At 36.1% G+C, this 13,100-nt stretch overlaps 1 protein-coding gene across 2 annotated transcripts in view; it reads right to left on the reverse strand.

The window, feature by feature from the left end:
- Positions 1 to 348: 348 nt before the first annotated feature.
- Positions 349 to 13,100, reverse strand: part of LOC128233338 (ceramide synthase 2-like) — a 47,026-nt gene continuing 34,274 nt past the window's right edge. For both annotated transcript variants that reach the window (XM_052947006.1, XM_052947007.1), the window contains exons 9-10: positions 8,644 to 8,800; positions 349 to 8,321 (exon numbers count right to left, since the gene is read on the reverse strand). In XM_052947006.1, coding sequence (XP_052802966.1) covers positions 8,283 to 8,321; positions 8,644 to 8,800 — 196 coding nt within the window. In that variant the 3' untranslated portion in view covers positions 349 to 8,282. The remainder of the gene's footprint in view (positions 8,322 to 8,643; positions 8,801 to 13,100) is intronic.

The following is a 13,100-nucleotide window of genomic DNA, read 5'->3' on the forward strand; positions in this document are numbered from 1 at the left end:
ACCTTGTTATTGACACCAGATGACTTAGTTTCAAATTAATCCTAGAGTTGATCAAGCAAAAGTCTAAAAATTTCATGAATATAAGACCAAACACAATGTCTCTAGTGTGCTCCAAACATAAAAATAACACCTTGATTATTTTTCCAAGATTTGACCTAGTTTTTGACATCACATGACCTAGTTTCAAATTAAAAGAGTTGATGAAGGAAAACGTTTTGATAAAGATATTGTGCCCATAAATTTTGTCACCAAGTTTAATGTTGATTGAATAAATATTTAAATTATTGCCAGCACCAGAGTTTTAGGCAACACAAAAATAGCACCCAATAAATAAAAAAATAACTTTGTGCACATAATTTAATCATAAGAAATGGACATGATATAATATAAAAGCAATTTTGTAATGTAACTTGCATACATGTACGAGTAGTTAAGCATTCAAACAAAACTTAACGTGCAGCATTTAATTAATATAACTTGGGCCACACCAAATGATGTTTCGTTTCGCGGATTTACTGCACCATTCTTTTTTAAATGGAAAAATAAAATAAAAAAAAGATTGAGCGACCGTACCTAAATTTTAATGGTCAACCAGATTTGTTTGTGGTAATAAAAAAATAAAACTGAAAAAAACAACAACAATCAATGATTATTTTTTTTACAATATATGTGTTTTGACCTTGCTCGAAGTGATTGTTCATCATTCCAGTCACTAAATAATCATTAATTGAATCATGAATTATTCAGTATAACATGTGTATCTGATACTGGTTGCTATAATATTGCATAATTAGTTATTCTTTTTGGATGAAAATCGGAATGATGAAAAATGACTCAATTAAGTATTATTTGATTCAAGTCATAATACACGTGACCAGAATTTGACCTTATGACGTCAATGCTGAAGGTACATGCTTAACTTAACAGGAACTTGTTTCATTGTTTGGTCCAAATTGATGTTTCAAAGTCATTTTTGAGCAAATTCTGACAAATACAACAGTTTCGAACAAATATCTTTACACAAATAGCGATATTAACACCGGATAGACCAAAAATAGGTACGCCCAACCTAAGTTTATTATCTTCATTTCTGGTTTCTTTTACAGCATAATCCACAGGGGTTTCTCTCGATTTTTTTCCACCCTACTGAGTGAGTACCTAAATCGGAACACTTTCATCACTATTTTTTTATTTATTTGTAGTTAGACTTGCACCACAACTACAAAATTTTCGATCAGCTTACTAATATTCAAGACCAATTGGTTGATATAAATGGTATTTTTCAAGATACTACCAATCTGCATGAAAAGTACTTTATTAACCGCACAGTCAAGGACTGCCATGTTTGTCCTCGGAGTACCTAAATATGGAACAGTTTTAACTCGCTATTTATTTTTAGGTATCATTTTAAAATTATTTCAAAATATTTTGTTTTAGTAAATTAATAATTTAGTTCATTTCCAGCTTGTCAAACATAAACAACTTTGAATGATAACAGCATTTGAAATACCGGAGTATTATGTTCTTTTACCTAAGGCAAGCGTCTTTATTGATTAAAATCGTATATAAACCAATCTTGATCGGAAAAACGCTTTTATAACGGGTGTCCCATATTTATGTACTGTTCCGATTTAGGTACTCTCCCAGTATATGTTATAATCTATTGACAATCGATTACATGTATATACTGTATAGGGTAAATAAATGAAGAGAAACCCCTGTGACATAATTTGGGATTATAAAAACAACTCCCTGACCATAAAAGTACTCTGAACATACCCGTGTACCTTTCATTTCGATAAACACATTGTCATTTCATTAACTGTGATATTCAAAACGAAATTAAGTCAAGAATTTAAAATGTATATGGAGTCTGATGTTTGATGCTGCCTGTGAAAAACATCCGAAATCAATGTCTTAATACAGTTATAAATGATGTTAAAGTGATTCAGGTAGATTTTTATTAGTAGATTCAAACTTTTTCCTAAAAGCAGGGTTATTTTATTATAAATAATTGTCAAACTCACAATATGTTTTAATCATGTTATGTTAGATTTGGATTATCCATATAATGTGTTTACTAAACACGAATGAATAAAAAGTGTGTATTCAAACATTTTCCCATTGCCTGTAGAGATTCAGTTCAAGATTGCATTCAAATGAGTGAAAGGGCAATTATATTGAACAATCTTTCTTATTGATATTGAATATAATAAAAAAAAATATTTTCGCTCTTTACCGATTCGGATTTTATTACTCTCACAGATTGAACGTTTTGACAACTTTTTTTTTTTTTTGTCTTGGAATGGAAATATGAAAATCTGCGATCTGATCTTTTGTCAACAATAAATTATCATTGGTTTGCAGATACTAACGCAAAACTTTGCTTTTTCCAAGACAACAAATAAAAAAGTTGTAAAAATCTGTGAGAGTGCAGCTTTGAAACTGACCACATTGAATTATTATTTTTTGCTTGCTCCCTCCATTTTTTTGGCAAAAATCCGAGGAACAAAACAGTAATTTGGTGTGGCCTAAAAAAAAATTTCTAAACAACAAAAGTCTAGATGTTTATGAAGAGCTAAATGAGCGATGTCCAGATGTTTATGAAGAGCAAGTGTGTGATGTCCAGTTGTTTCTGTACAGCTAATTGAGTGATGTCCAGTTGTTTATGCAGAGCTAAATAAGTGATGTCCTGTTGTTTATGCAGAGCTAAACCAGTGATGTCCAGTTGTTTATGCAGAGCCAATTGAGCGATGTTCAGTTGTTTATGCAAAGCTAATTGAATGATTTCCCTTTTTTGATGCAGAGTAAATAGAGTGATGTCCCTTTGTTTATGCAGAGCCAATTGAGTGATGTCCCTTTGCTTATGCAGAGCCAATTGAGTGATGTTTCTTTGTTTATGCAGAGTCAATTTAGTGATGTCCCTTTGCTTATGCAGAGCCAATATTGAGTGTTGTTCCTTTGTTTATGAAGAGCCAATTGAATGATGTCCAGTTGTTTATGCAGAGCCAATTGAGTGATGTCAATTTGTTGTTGCAGAGCTAATTGAATGACGTCCGTTTGTTTATGCAGAGCCAATTGAGTGATGTCCAGTTGTTTATGCAGAGCTAATTGAATGATGTCTCTTTGTTTATGCTATGCCAATTGAGTGGTGTCCCTTGGTTTATGCAGAGCCAATTGAGTGATGTCCCTTTGTTTATGCAGGGCCAATTGAGTAATGTCCAGTTGTTTATGCAGAGCTAATTGATTGATGTCAAGTTGTTTATGCAGAGCCAATTAAGTGATGTCAAGTTGTTTATGCAGAGCTGAGTCAGTGATTTCCAGTTGTTTATATAGAGCTATGTCAGTGATGTCCAGTTATTTGGTCAGAGTTAAATAAGTGATGTCCAGTAGTTTATGCTGAGCTAATTGAATGTTGTCCAGTTGTTTATAGAGAGCTAAGGCTGTGACGTCCATTTGTTAAGGCAGAGCTAATTGAGCTATGTCCAGTTGTTTCTGCAGAGCTAAATCAGTGATGTCCAGTTATGCACAGCTGAATGAGTGATGTCCAGTTTTTTTTATGCAGAGATAATTGAGTGATTTCCAGTTGTTTATGCAGAGCTTAATCAAAGAAGTAGAGTTATACAGCTAAATGAGTGCTGTCCAGTTATGCAGAGCTAAATGAGTGATGTCCGGTTGTTTCAGCTGAGCTAAATCAGTTATGTCCAGTTGCTTATGCAGAGTTAAATCAGTTATGTCCAGTTATGTATGCAAAGCTTATTGATTGATGTTCAGTTGTTCATGCAGAGCTAAATCAGGTATGTCCAGTTGTGTCTGCAAAGCTTATTGATTGATGTCCAGTTGTTTATGCAGAGCTAATAGAGTGAAGTCCAATTATGCAGCTATATCAGTGAAGTCCAGTTATGCAGAGCTAATTGAGTTATGTCAAGTTGTTTGTGCAGATGTCCAGTTGTTAATGCAGAGCTCTTTGGGTGATGTCCAGTTTTTTATCCAAAACTAAGTCAGTGATGTCCAGTTGTTTATGCAGAGCTAATTGAGTGGTGTCCAGTTGTTTATGCAGAGCTAAATGAGTAATGTCCAGTTGTTTATGCAGAGCTAATTGAGTGATGTCCAGTTGTTTATGCAGAGCTAAATGAGTGATGTCCAGTTGTTTATGCAGAGCTAAATGAGTGATGTCCAGTTGTTTATGCAGAGCTAATTGAGTAATGTCCAGTTGTTTATGCAGAGCTAAATCAGTGATGTCCAGTTGTTTGTGCAGAGCAAATTGAGTGATGTCCAGTTGTTTATGCAGAGCTAAATCAGTGATGTCCAGTTGTTTATGCAAAGCTAAATGAGTGTTGTCCAGGTGTTACTGCACAGTGGTGTCCACTTATGCGGCTAAATCAGTGATCTTCAGCTGATTATGCAGAGCTAAATCAGTGATGTCAAGCTATAGGGCTAAATCAGTGATGTCCAGCTATGGGGCTAAATCAGTGATGTCCAGTTGTTTCTGCACAACTAATTGAGTGATGTCCAGATGTTTATGCAGACCTAATTGAGTGATGTCCAGTTGTTTACGAAGAGCTAAACGAGTGATGTTCAGTTGTTTATGCAGAGCTAAATGAGTGATGTCTAGCTGTTTATGCAGAGCTAAATGAGTGATGTCCCTTTGTTTATGCAGAGCTAAACCAGTGATGTCCAGTTATGTAGCTCAACCAGTGATGTCAAGCTGTTTATGCAAAGCTAATTGAATGATGTCCAGTTGTTTATGCAAAGGTAAATCAGTGATGTCCAGTTGTTTAAGCAAATGGAATTGAATGATGTCCAGTTCTTTAAGCAGAGCCAAATCAATGATTTCCAGTTGTTTATGCAGAGCTAAATGAGTGATGTCCAGTTGTTTATGCAGAGCTTATTGAGTGATGACCAGTTGTTTATACAGAGCTAAATGAGTGATGCCCAGTGGATTATGCAGAGCTAATTGAGTGATGTCCAGTTGATTATGCAGAGCTAATTGAGTGATGCCCAGTGGATTATGCAGAGCTAATTGAGTGATGTCCAGTTGTTTCTGCAAAGCTAATTGAGTGATGTCCAGTTCGTTATGCAGAGCTTATTGAGTGATGACCAGTTGTTTATGCAGAGCTAAATGAGTGATGCCCAGTTGATTATGCAGAGCTTAATCAGTGATGTCCAGCTGTTTATGAAGAGCTAAATCAGTGATGTTCAGTTATAAGCTAAATCAGTGATGTCCAGTTGTGTCTGCAAAGCTACTTGATTGATTTTTAGTTGTATATGCAGAGCTTAATCAGTGATGTCCAGTTGTTTATGCAAACCTTAATGAGTGATGTCCAGATGTTTATGCACAGTTGAATCGGTGGCATTCACTTATGCAGCTAAATCAGTGATGGCCAACTGTTTATGCAGAGCTAAATCAGTGATGTCCAGTTGTTTATGCAAAGCTAATTCAAAGATGTCCAGTTGTTTATGCAGAGCTAATTTAGTGATGTCCAGTTGTTTATGCAGAGTTAAATGAGTGATGTCCAGTTGTTTATGCAGAGTTAAATGAGTGATGTCCAGTTGTTTATGCAGAGCTAATTGAGTGATATCCATTTTTTATGCAAAGCTAAATCAGTGATATCCAGCTGTTTAAGCAAAGGTAATTAAATGATGTCCAATTGTTTATGCAGAGCTAATTGAGTGATGTCCAGTTGTTTATGCAGAGTTAAATGAGTGATGTCCAGTTGTTTATGCAGAGCTAAATCAGTGATGTCCAGTTGTTTATGCAGAGTTAAATGAGTGATGTCCAGTTGTTTATGCAGAGCTAATTGAGTGATATCCATTTTTTATGCAAAGCTAAATCAGTGATATCCAGCTGTTTAAGCAAAGGTAATTAAATGATGTCCAATTGTTTATGCAGAGCTAATTGAGTGATGTCCAGTTGTTTATGCAGAGTTAAATGAGTGATGTCCAGTTGTTTATGCAGAGCTAAATCAGTGATGTCCAGTTGTTTATGCAGAGTTAAATGAGTGATGTCCAGTTGTTTATGCAGAGCTAAATCAGTGATATCCAGCTGTTTAAGCAAAGGTAATTAAATGATGTCCAGTTGTTTATGCAGAGCTAATTGAGTGATGTCCAGTTGTTTATGCAGAGTTAAATGAGTGATGTCCAGTTGTTTATGCAGAGATAATTGAGTGATGTCCAGTTGTTTATGAAGAGCTAAATCAGTGATGTCCAGTTTTTTATGCAGAGTTAAATGAGTGATGTCCAGTTGTTTATGCAGAGCTAATTGAGTGATGTCCAGTTCTTTATGCACAGTTTAATGAGTGATGTCCCGTTGTTTATGCAGAGCTATTTGAGTGATGTCCAGTTTTTTATGCAGAGCTAAATCAGTGATGTCCAGTTTTTTTATGCAGAGTTAAATCAGTGATGTCCAGTTGTTTATACAGAGCTAATTGAGTGATGTCCAGTTGTTTATGCACAGTTGAATCGGAAGCATTCACTTATGCAGCTAAATCAGTGATGGCCAGCTGTTTATGCAGAGCTAAATCAGTGATGTCCAGTTGTTTATGCAAAGCTAATTTAAAGATGTCCAGTTGTTTATGCAGAGCTAATTTAGTGATGTCCAGTTGTTTATGCAGAACTAATTGAGTGATGTCCACTTGTTTATGCAGAGCTAAATCAGTGATGTCCAGTTTTTTATGCAGAGTTAAATGAGTGATGTCCAGTTGTTTATGCAGAGCTTATTTAAAGATGTCTAGTTGTTTATGCAGAGCTAATTGAGTGATGTCCAGTTGTTTATGCAGAGCTAATTGAGTGATGTCCAGTTTTTTTATGCAGAGCTAAATCAGTGATGTCCAGTTGTTTATGCAGAGTTAAATTAGTTATGTCCAGTTCTTTATGCAGAGCTAATTGAGCGATGTCCAGTTGTTTATGCAGAGCTATATCATTGATGTCCAGTTGTTTTTGCAGAACTAATTGAGTGATGTCCAGTTGTTTACGCAAAGCTAAATGAGTGATGTCCAGTTAATTAGGCAGAGCTAAACCAATGATGTCCAGATATGTGGCTAAATCAGTGATGTCCAGTTGTTTCTGCAAAGCTAATTAAATAATTTCTAGTTGTTTATGCAAAGCTAATCCAGTGATGTCCAGTTATGTAGCTAAATCAGTGATGTCAATCTGTTTCTGCAAAGCTAATTGAGTGATGTCCAGTTGTTTATGCAAAGCTAAATCAGTGATATCCAGCTGTTTAAGCAAATGTAATTAAATGATGTCCAGTTGTTAATGCAGAGCTAAATCAGTGATGTCCAGTTGTTTATGCAGAGTTAAATGAGTGATGTCCAGTTGTTTATGCAGAACTAATTGAGTGATGTCCAGTTGTTTATGCAGAGCTAAATCAGTGATGTCCAGATGTTTATGCGGAGCTAATTGAGTGATGTCCAGTTATGCCGCTAAATCAGTGATGTCCGGTTGTTTATGCAGAGCTAATTGAGTGATGTCCAGTTATGCCGCTATATCATTGATGTCCAGTTGTTTTTGCAGAACTAATTGAGTGATGTCCAGTTGTTTATGCAAAGCTAAATCATTGATGTCCAGTTGTTTATGCAGAGTTGATTGAGTGATGTCCAGTTCTGCCGCTGAATCAGTGATGTCCAGTTGTTTATGCAGAGCTATAACTGTAACCTTACAAAAGCAGCATTAAAACAACCACACACTAACAGACCAAACAGCATAATAGTCCTATAATTATATACAACATATAAGTAAAGGTCATTAGTTCAATAATTTTAAAACATGATATGTCATAAACTAATATCAGCTTTCTCATAGCCTTTCAAAATGGACACCAGTACTGGTTTCTACCCAGGAAACAGACTTAAACATGATTCTATAAGCACATGGCCAGTGACGTTATAATTTGTATGGTATTTACCCTCCAAGAATTGATTGGTAGATAGCACAATAAAATTAAGCCACTGATCAATACACAACATAATACATGTAAACACAAACATTATACATGCATATAAGCAATTAGCTTTTGTCACAATTGAGCTAAAAAAAATAATAATGTAAAACACTATGTATATCTGAAGAGCATATAAGGAACATGAACTGTTTCAGGTGGCAATACATGTTTTGCTGACAATGTCTAGGGTGAGATGCTTCAGCACTAAGCAATGGTACATAGGCAAAGAGTACAACCTAGGTCTATCTATCTATTTTGCTTCAGGTTGTTGCTTAGATGAAGAGAGCCCCTCATGGCTATGTGGTACTCTGCTTACACATCTTGCCCGTGGCAGATTCCATCAACTATCACTCTCCGAGTCACTGCGTACATCCTTCAACTGAAATACCAGTTTCCTCTTTTTACCAACCAATGGTTGTAAAATATAGCGGGACATTCAAACGTAATGCATGTGATTTATGTTCCATAGCAATTAAATGGCATGATTCAGATATTTTTAAATAAAGTTTGGCTATATGGATATAGATATGAAGGGATTTGCCATTTCAGAGTATCAAGGACAAATGGGCAGGATACGCTTTATCCAGGAACAAAGCCAGCAATTTAATTAGTAAATAAGATTTTGTCTTTTTAAAACACTTACAAGTTTTGCAACTTTAAGTGCCAAAATATATGTTTCACGAAATATGGTAAGTGTTTACCTCTCTTTTGGAAATTGTGAGGAAGGCGATGCGGGCAATCATGTACGTCCAGATGATGTGCATAACCTGCAGCACTATGAGCAGCACATTGAAGAAGTAGTATGATGGAAAAGGTTCCACTCCTGCGTAGATCTCCACCAATGAACAGTACAGCACACTGTCAACAGGCAAATATCATCACATACTGTTACACTAAGTAACAGTACAGCACACTGTCAACAGGCAATTCACATCACACACTGTCACACTAACTAACAGTACAGCATACTGTCAACAGGCAAATCTCATCACATACTGTTACACTAACTAACAGTACAGCACACTGTCAACAGGCAAATCTCATCACATACTGTTACACTAACTAACAGTACAGCACACTGTCAACAGGCAAATCTCATCACATACTGTTACACTAACTAACAGTACAGCACACTGTCAACAGGCAAATCTCATCACATACTGTTATACTAACTAACAGTACAGCACACTGTCAACAGGCAAATCTCATCACATACTGTTACACTAACTAACAGTACAGCACACTGTCAACAGGCAAATCTCATCACATATTGTTACACTAACTAACAGTACAGCACACTGTCAACAGGCAAATCTCATCACATATTGTTACACTAACTAACAGTACAGCACACTGTCAACAGGCAAATCTCATCACATATTGTTACACTAACTAACAGTACAGCACACTGTCAACAGGCAAATCTCATCACATACTGTTACACTAACTAACAGTACAGCACACTGTCAACAGGCAAATCTCATCACATACTGTTACACTAACTAACAGTACAGCACACTGTCAACAGGCAAATCTCATCACATATTGTTACACTAACTAACAGTACAGCACACTGTCAACAGGCAAATCTCATCACATATTGTTACACTAACTAACAGTACAGCACACTGTCAACAGGCAAATCTCATCACATATTGTTACACTAACTAACAGTACAGCACACTGTCAACAGGCAAATCTCATCACATACTGTTACACTAACTAACAGTACAGCACACTGTCAACAGGCAAATCTCATCACATACTGTTACACTAACTAACAGTACAGCACACTGTCAACAGGCAAATCTCATCACATATTGTTACACTAACTAACAGTACAGCACACTGTCAACAGGCAATTCACATTACACACTGTCACACTAACTAACAGTACAGCACACTGTCAACAGGCAAATCTCATCACATACTGTTACACTAACTAACAGTACAGCACACTGTCAACAGGCAAATCTCATCACATATTGTTACACTACCTAACAGTACAGCACACTGTCAACAGGCAATTCACATCACACACTGTCACACTAACTAACAGTACAGCACACGGTCAACAGGCAAATCTTATCACATACTGTTACACTGACTAACAGTACAGCACACTGTCAACAGGCAAATCTCATCACATACTGTTACACTAAGTAACAGTACAGCACACTGTCAACAGGCAAATCTCATCACATACTGTTACACTAACTAACAATACAGCACACTGTCAACAGGCAAATCTCATCACATACTGTTACACTAACTAACAGTACAGCACACTGTCTGTCACACTAACTAACAGTACAGCACACGGTCAACAGGCAAATCTCATCACATACTGTTACACTGACTAACAGTACAGCACACTGTCAACAGGCAAATCTCATCACATACTGTTACACTAACTTACAGTACAGCACACTGTCAACAGGCAAATCTCATCACATACTGTTACACTAACTAACAGTACAGCACACTGTCAACAGGCAATTCACATAACACACTGTTATACTAACTAACAGTACAGCACACTGTCTGTCACACTAACTAACAGTACAGCACACTGTCAACAGGCAAATCTCATCACATACTTTTACACTGACTAACAGTACAGCACACTGTCAACAGGCAAATCTCATCACATACTGTTACACTAACTAACAGTACAGCACACTGTCAACAGGCAAATCACATCACACACTGTTACACTAACTAACAGTACAGCACACTGTGAACAAGTAGGAGATCATATCGCACACTGTAGCATTCCCTAACAGTACATCACACTGTGAACAAGTAGGAGATCTTATATCAAACTGTTACACTGACTAACAGTACAGCACACTATAAACAATCAGATCATATCTTTAACTATTTGCTAACAGTACAGCCCACTATGAACAAGCAGGAGATCATAAGTCAAACTGTTACACTCTCTACCAGTATAGCTCACTGTGAAAAATCAGATCATATCTCAAACTGTTTCACTCACTAACAGTCCATCATACTGTGAACAAGCAGGATATCATATATCAAACTGTTTCACTCAGTAACTGTATACACACTGTGAACAAGCAGGAGATCATATCAAACTATTACTCTCACTAACAGTTAAGCACACTGTGAACAAGCAGGAGATCATATCACATACTGTAACACTCGCTAACAGTACAGCACAATGTGAACAATCAGATAATACCACATACTGTAACACTCACTAACAGTTAAGCACACTGTGAACAAGCAGGATATCATATCACATACTGTAACACTCGCTTATAGTCCAGCTATTTGTGAACAAACAGAACATACCTCAAGCTGTAACTCTTGCTTACAGTACACCACACTGTGAACAAGTAGAGGATCAAATCACATACTGTAACACTCATTTACACTCACACTATAACACATTGCAACAATCAGATCATATCACATACTGTAATACTAACTTACAGTTCAGCACACAGTGAACAAGCAGGAGATTATATCACATTCTGTAACACTCAGTAAAAAGTACAGCAAACCGTGAACAGGCAGGAAATTATGAATCACATACTGTCACACTCTGTACTTGTATAGCACAGTGTGAATAATCAGATCCTACACATACTGTTACACTAAAAAACTTACAGTTCAGCACACTGTGAACAAGCATGAAATTATATCACATACTGTAACACTCCGTACTTGTATAGCACAGTGTGAACAATCAGATCTTATACATACTGTTACCCTAAACAACTTACAGTTCAGCACACTGTGAACAAGCATGAAAGTATATCACATACTGTATAACTTCATACTTGTATAGCACACTGTGAACAATCAGAACATATCACATACTGTTATACTCACTTAAAAAACAACACACTATGAACAAGCAGGATATCATATCCCATATTGTAACACCCACTTACAGTTCAGAATACTGTTAACAAGCAGTAAATAATAACATATACTGTAACACTGACTAATAGTACAGTACACTGTGAACAAGCATGAGATTATATCACAAACTGTTACACTAGTACAATACACTGTGAACAAGCAGGAGATTATATCACAAACTGTAACACTGACTAATAGTACAGAACACTGTGAACAAGCAGGAGATTATATCACAAACTGTAACACTGACTAAAAGTACAGTACACTGTGAACAAGCAGGAGATTATATCACAAACTGTAACACTGACTAATAGTACAGTACACTGTGAACAAGCAGGAGATTATATCACAAACTGTAACACTGACTAAAAGTACAGTACACTGTGAACAATCAGGAGATTATATCACATATTGTAACACTGACTAATAGAACAGTTTACTGTGAAAAAGCAGGAGATTATATCACAAACTGTAACACTGACTAATAGTACAATACACTGTGAACAAGCAGAAGATTATATCACAAACTGTAACACTGACTAATAGTACAGTACACTGTGAACAAGCAGGAGATTATATCACATACTGTTACACTGACTAATAGTACAGCACACCGTGAACAAGCAAGAGATTATATCACAAACTGTTACACTGACTAATATAACAGTTTACTGTGAACAAGCAGGAGATTATATCACATAATGTAACACTGACTAATAGTACAGTACACTGTGAACAAGCAGGAGATTATATCACATACTGTTACACTGACTAATAGTACAGCACACCGTGAACAAGCAAGAGATTATATCACAAACTGTTACACTGACTAATATAACAGTTTACTGTGAACAAGCAGGAGATTATATCACATACTGTAACACTGACTAATAGTACAGAACACTGTGAACAAAGAAGAGATTATCATTATATCACATAATGTAACACTGACTTATAGCACAGTACACTGTGAACAAGCAAGAGATTATCATCATATCACATAATGTAACACTGACTTATAGTACAGTTCACTGTGAACAAGCAGGAGATTATATCACATAATGTAACATTGACTAATAGTACAGTACACTGTGAACAAGCAAGAGATTATATCACATACTGTAACACTGACAAATAGTACAGAACACTGTGAACAAACAAGAGATTATCATTATATCACATAATGTAACACTGACTAATAGCACAGTACACTGTGAACAAGCAAGAGATTATCATTATATCACATAATGTAACACTGACT

The sequence above is a fragment of the Mya arenaria genome, chromosome 1 (assembly GCF_026914265.1).
Source record: "Mya arenaria isolate MELC-2E11 chromosome 1, ASM2691426v1".
Lineage (NCBI taxonomy): Eukaryota > Metazoa > Mollusca > Bivalvia > Myida > Myidae > Mya > Mya arenaria.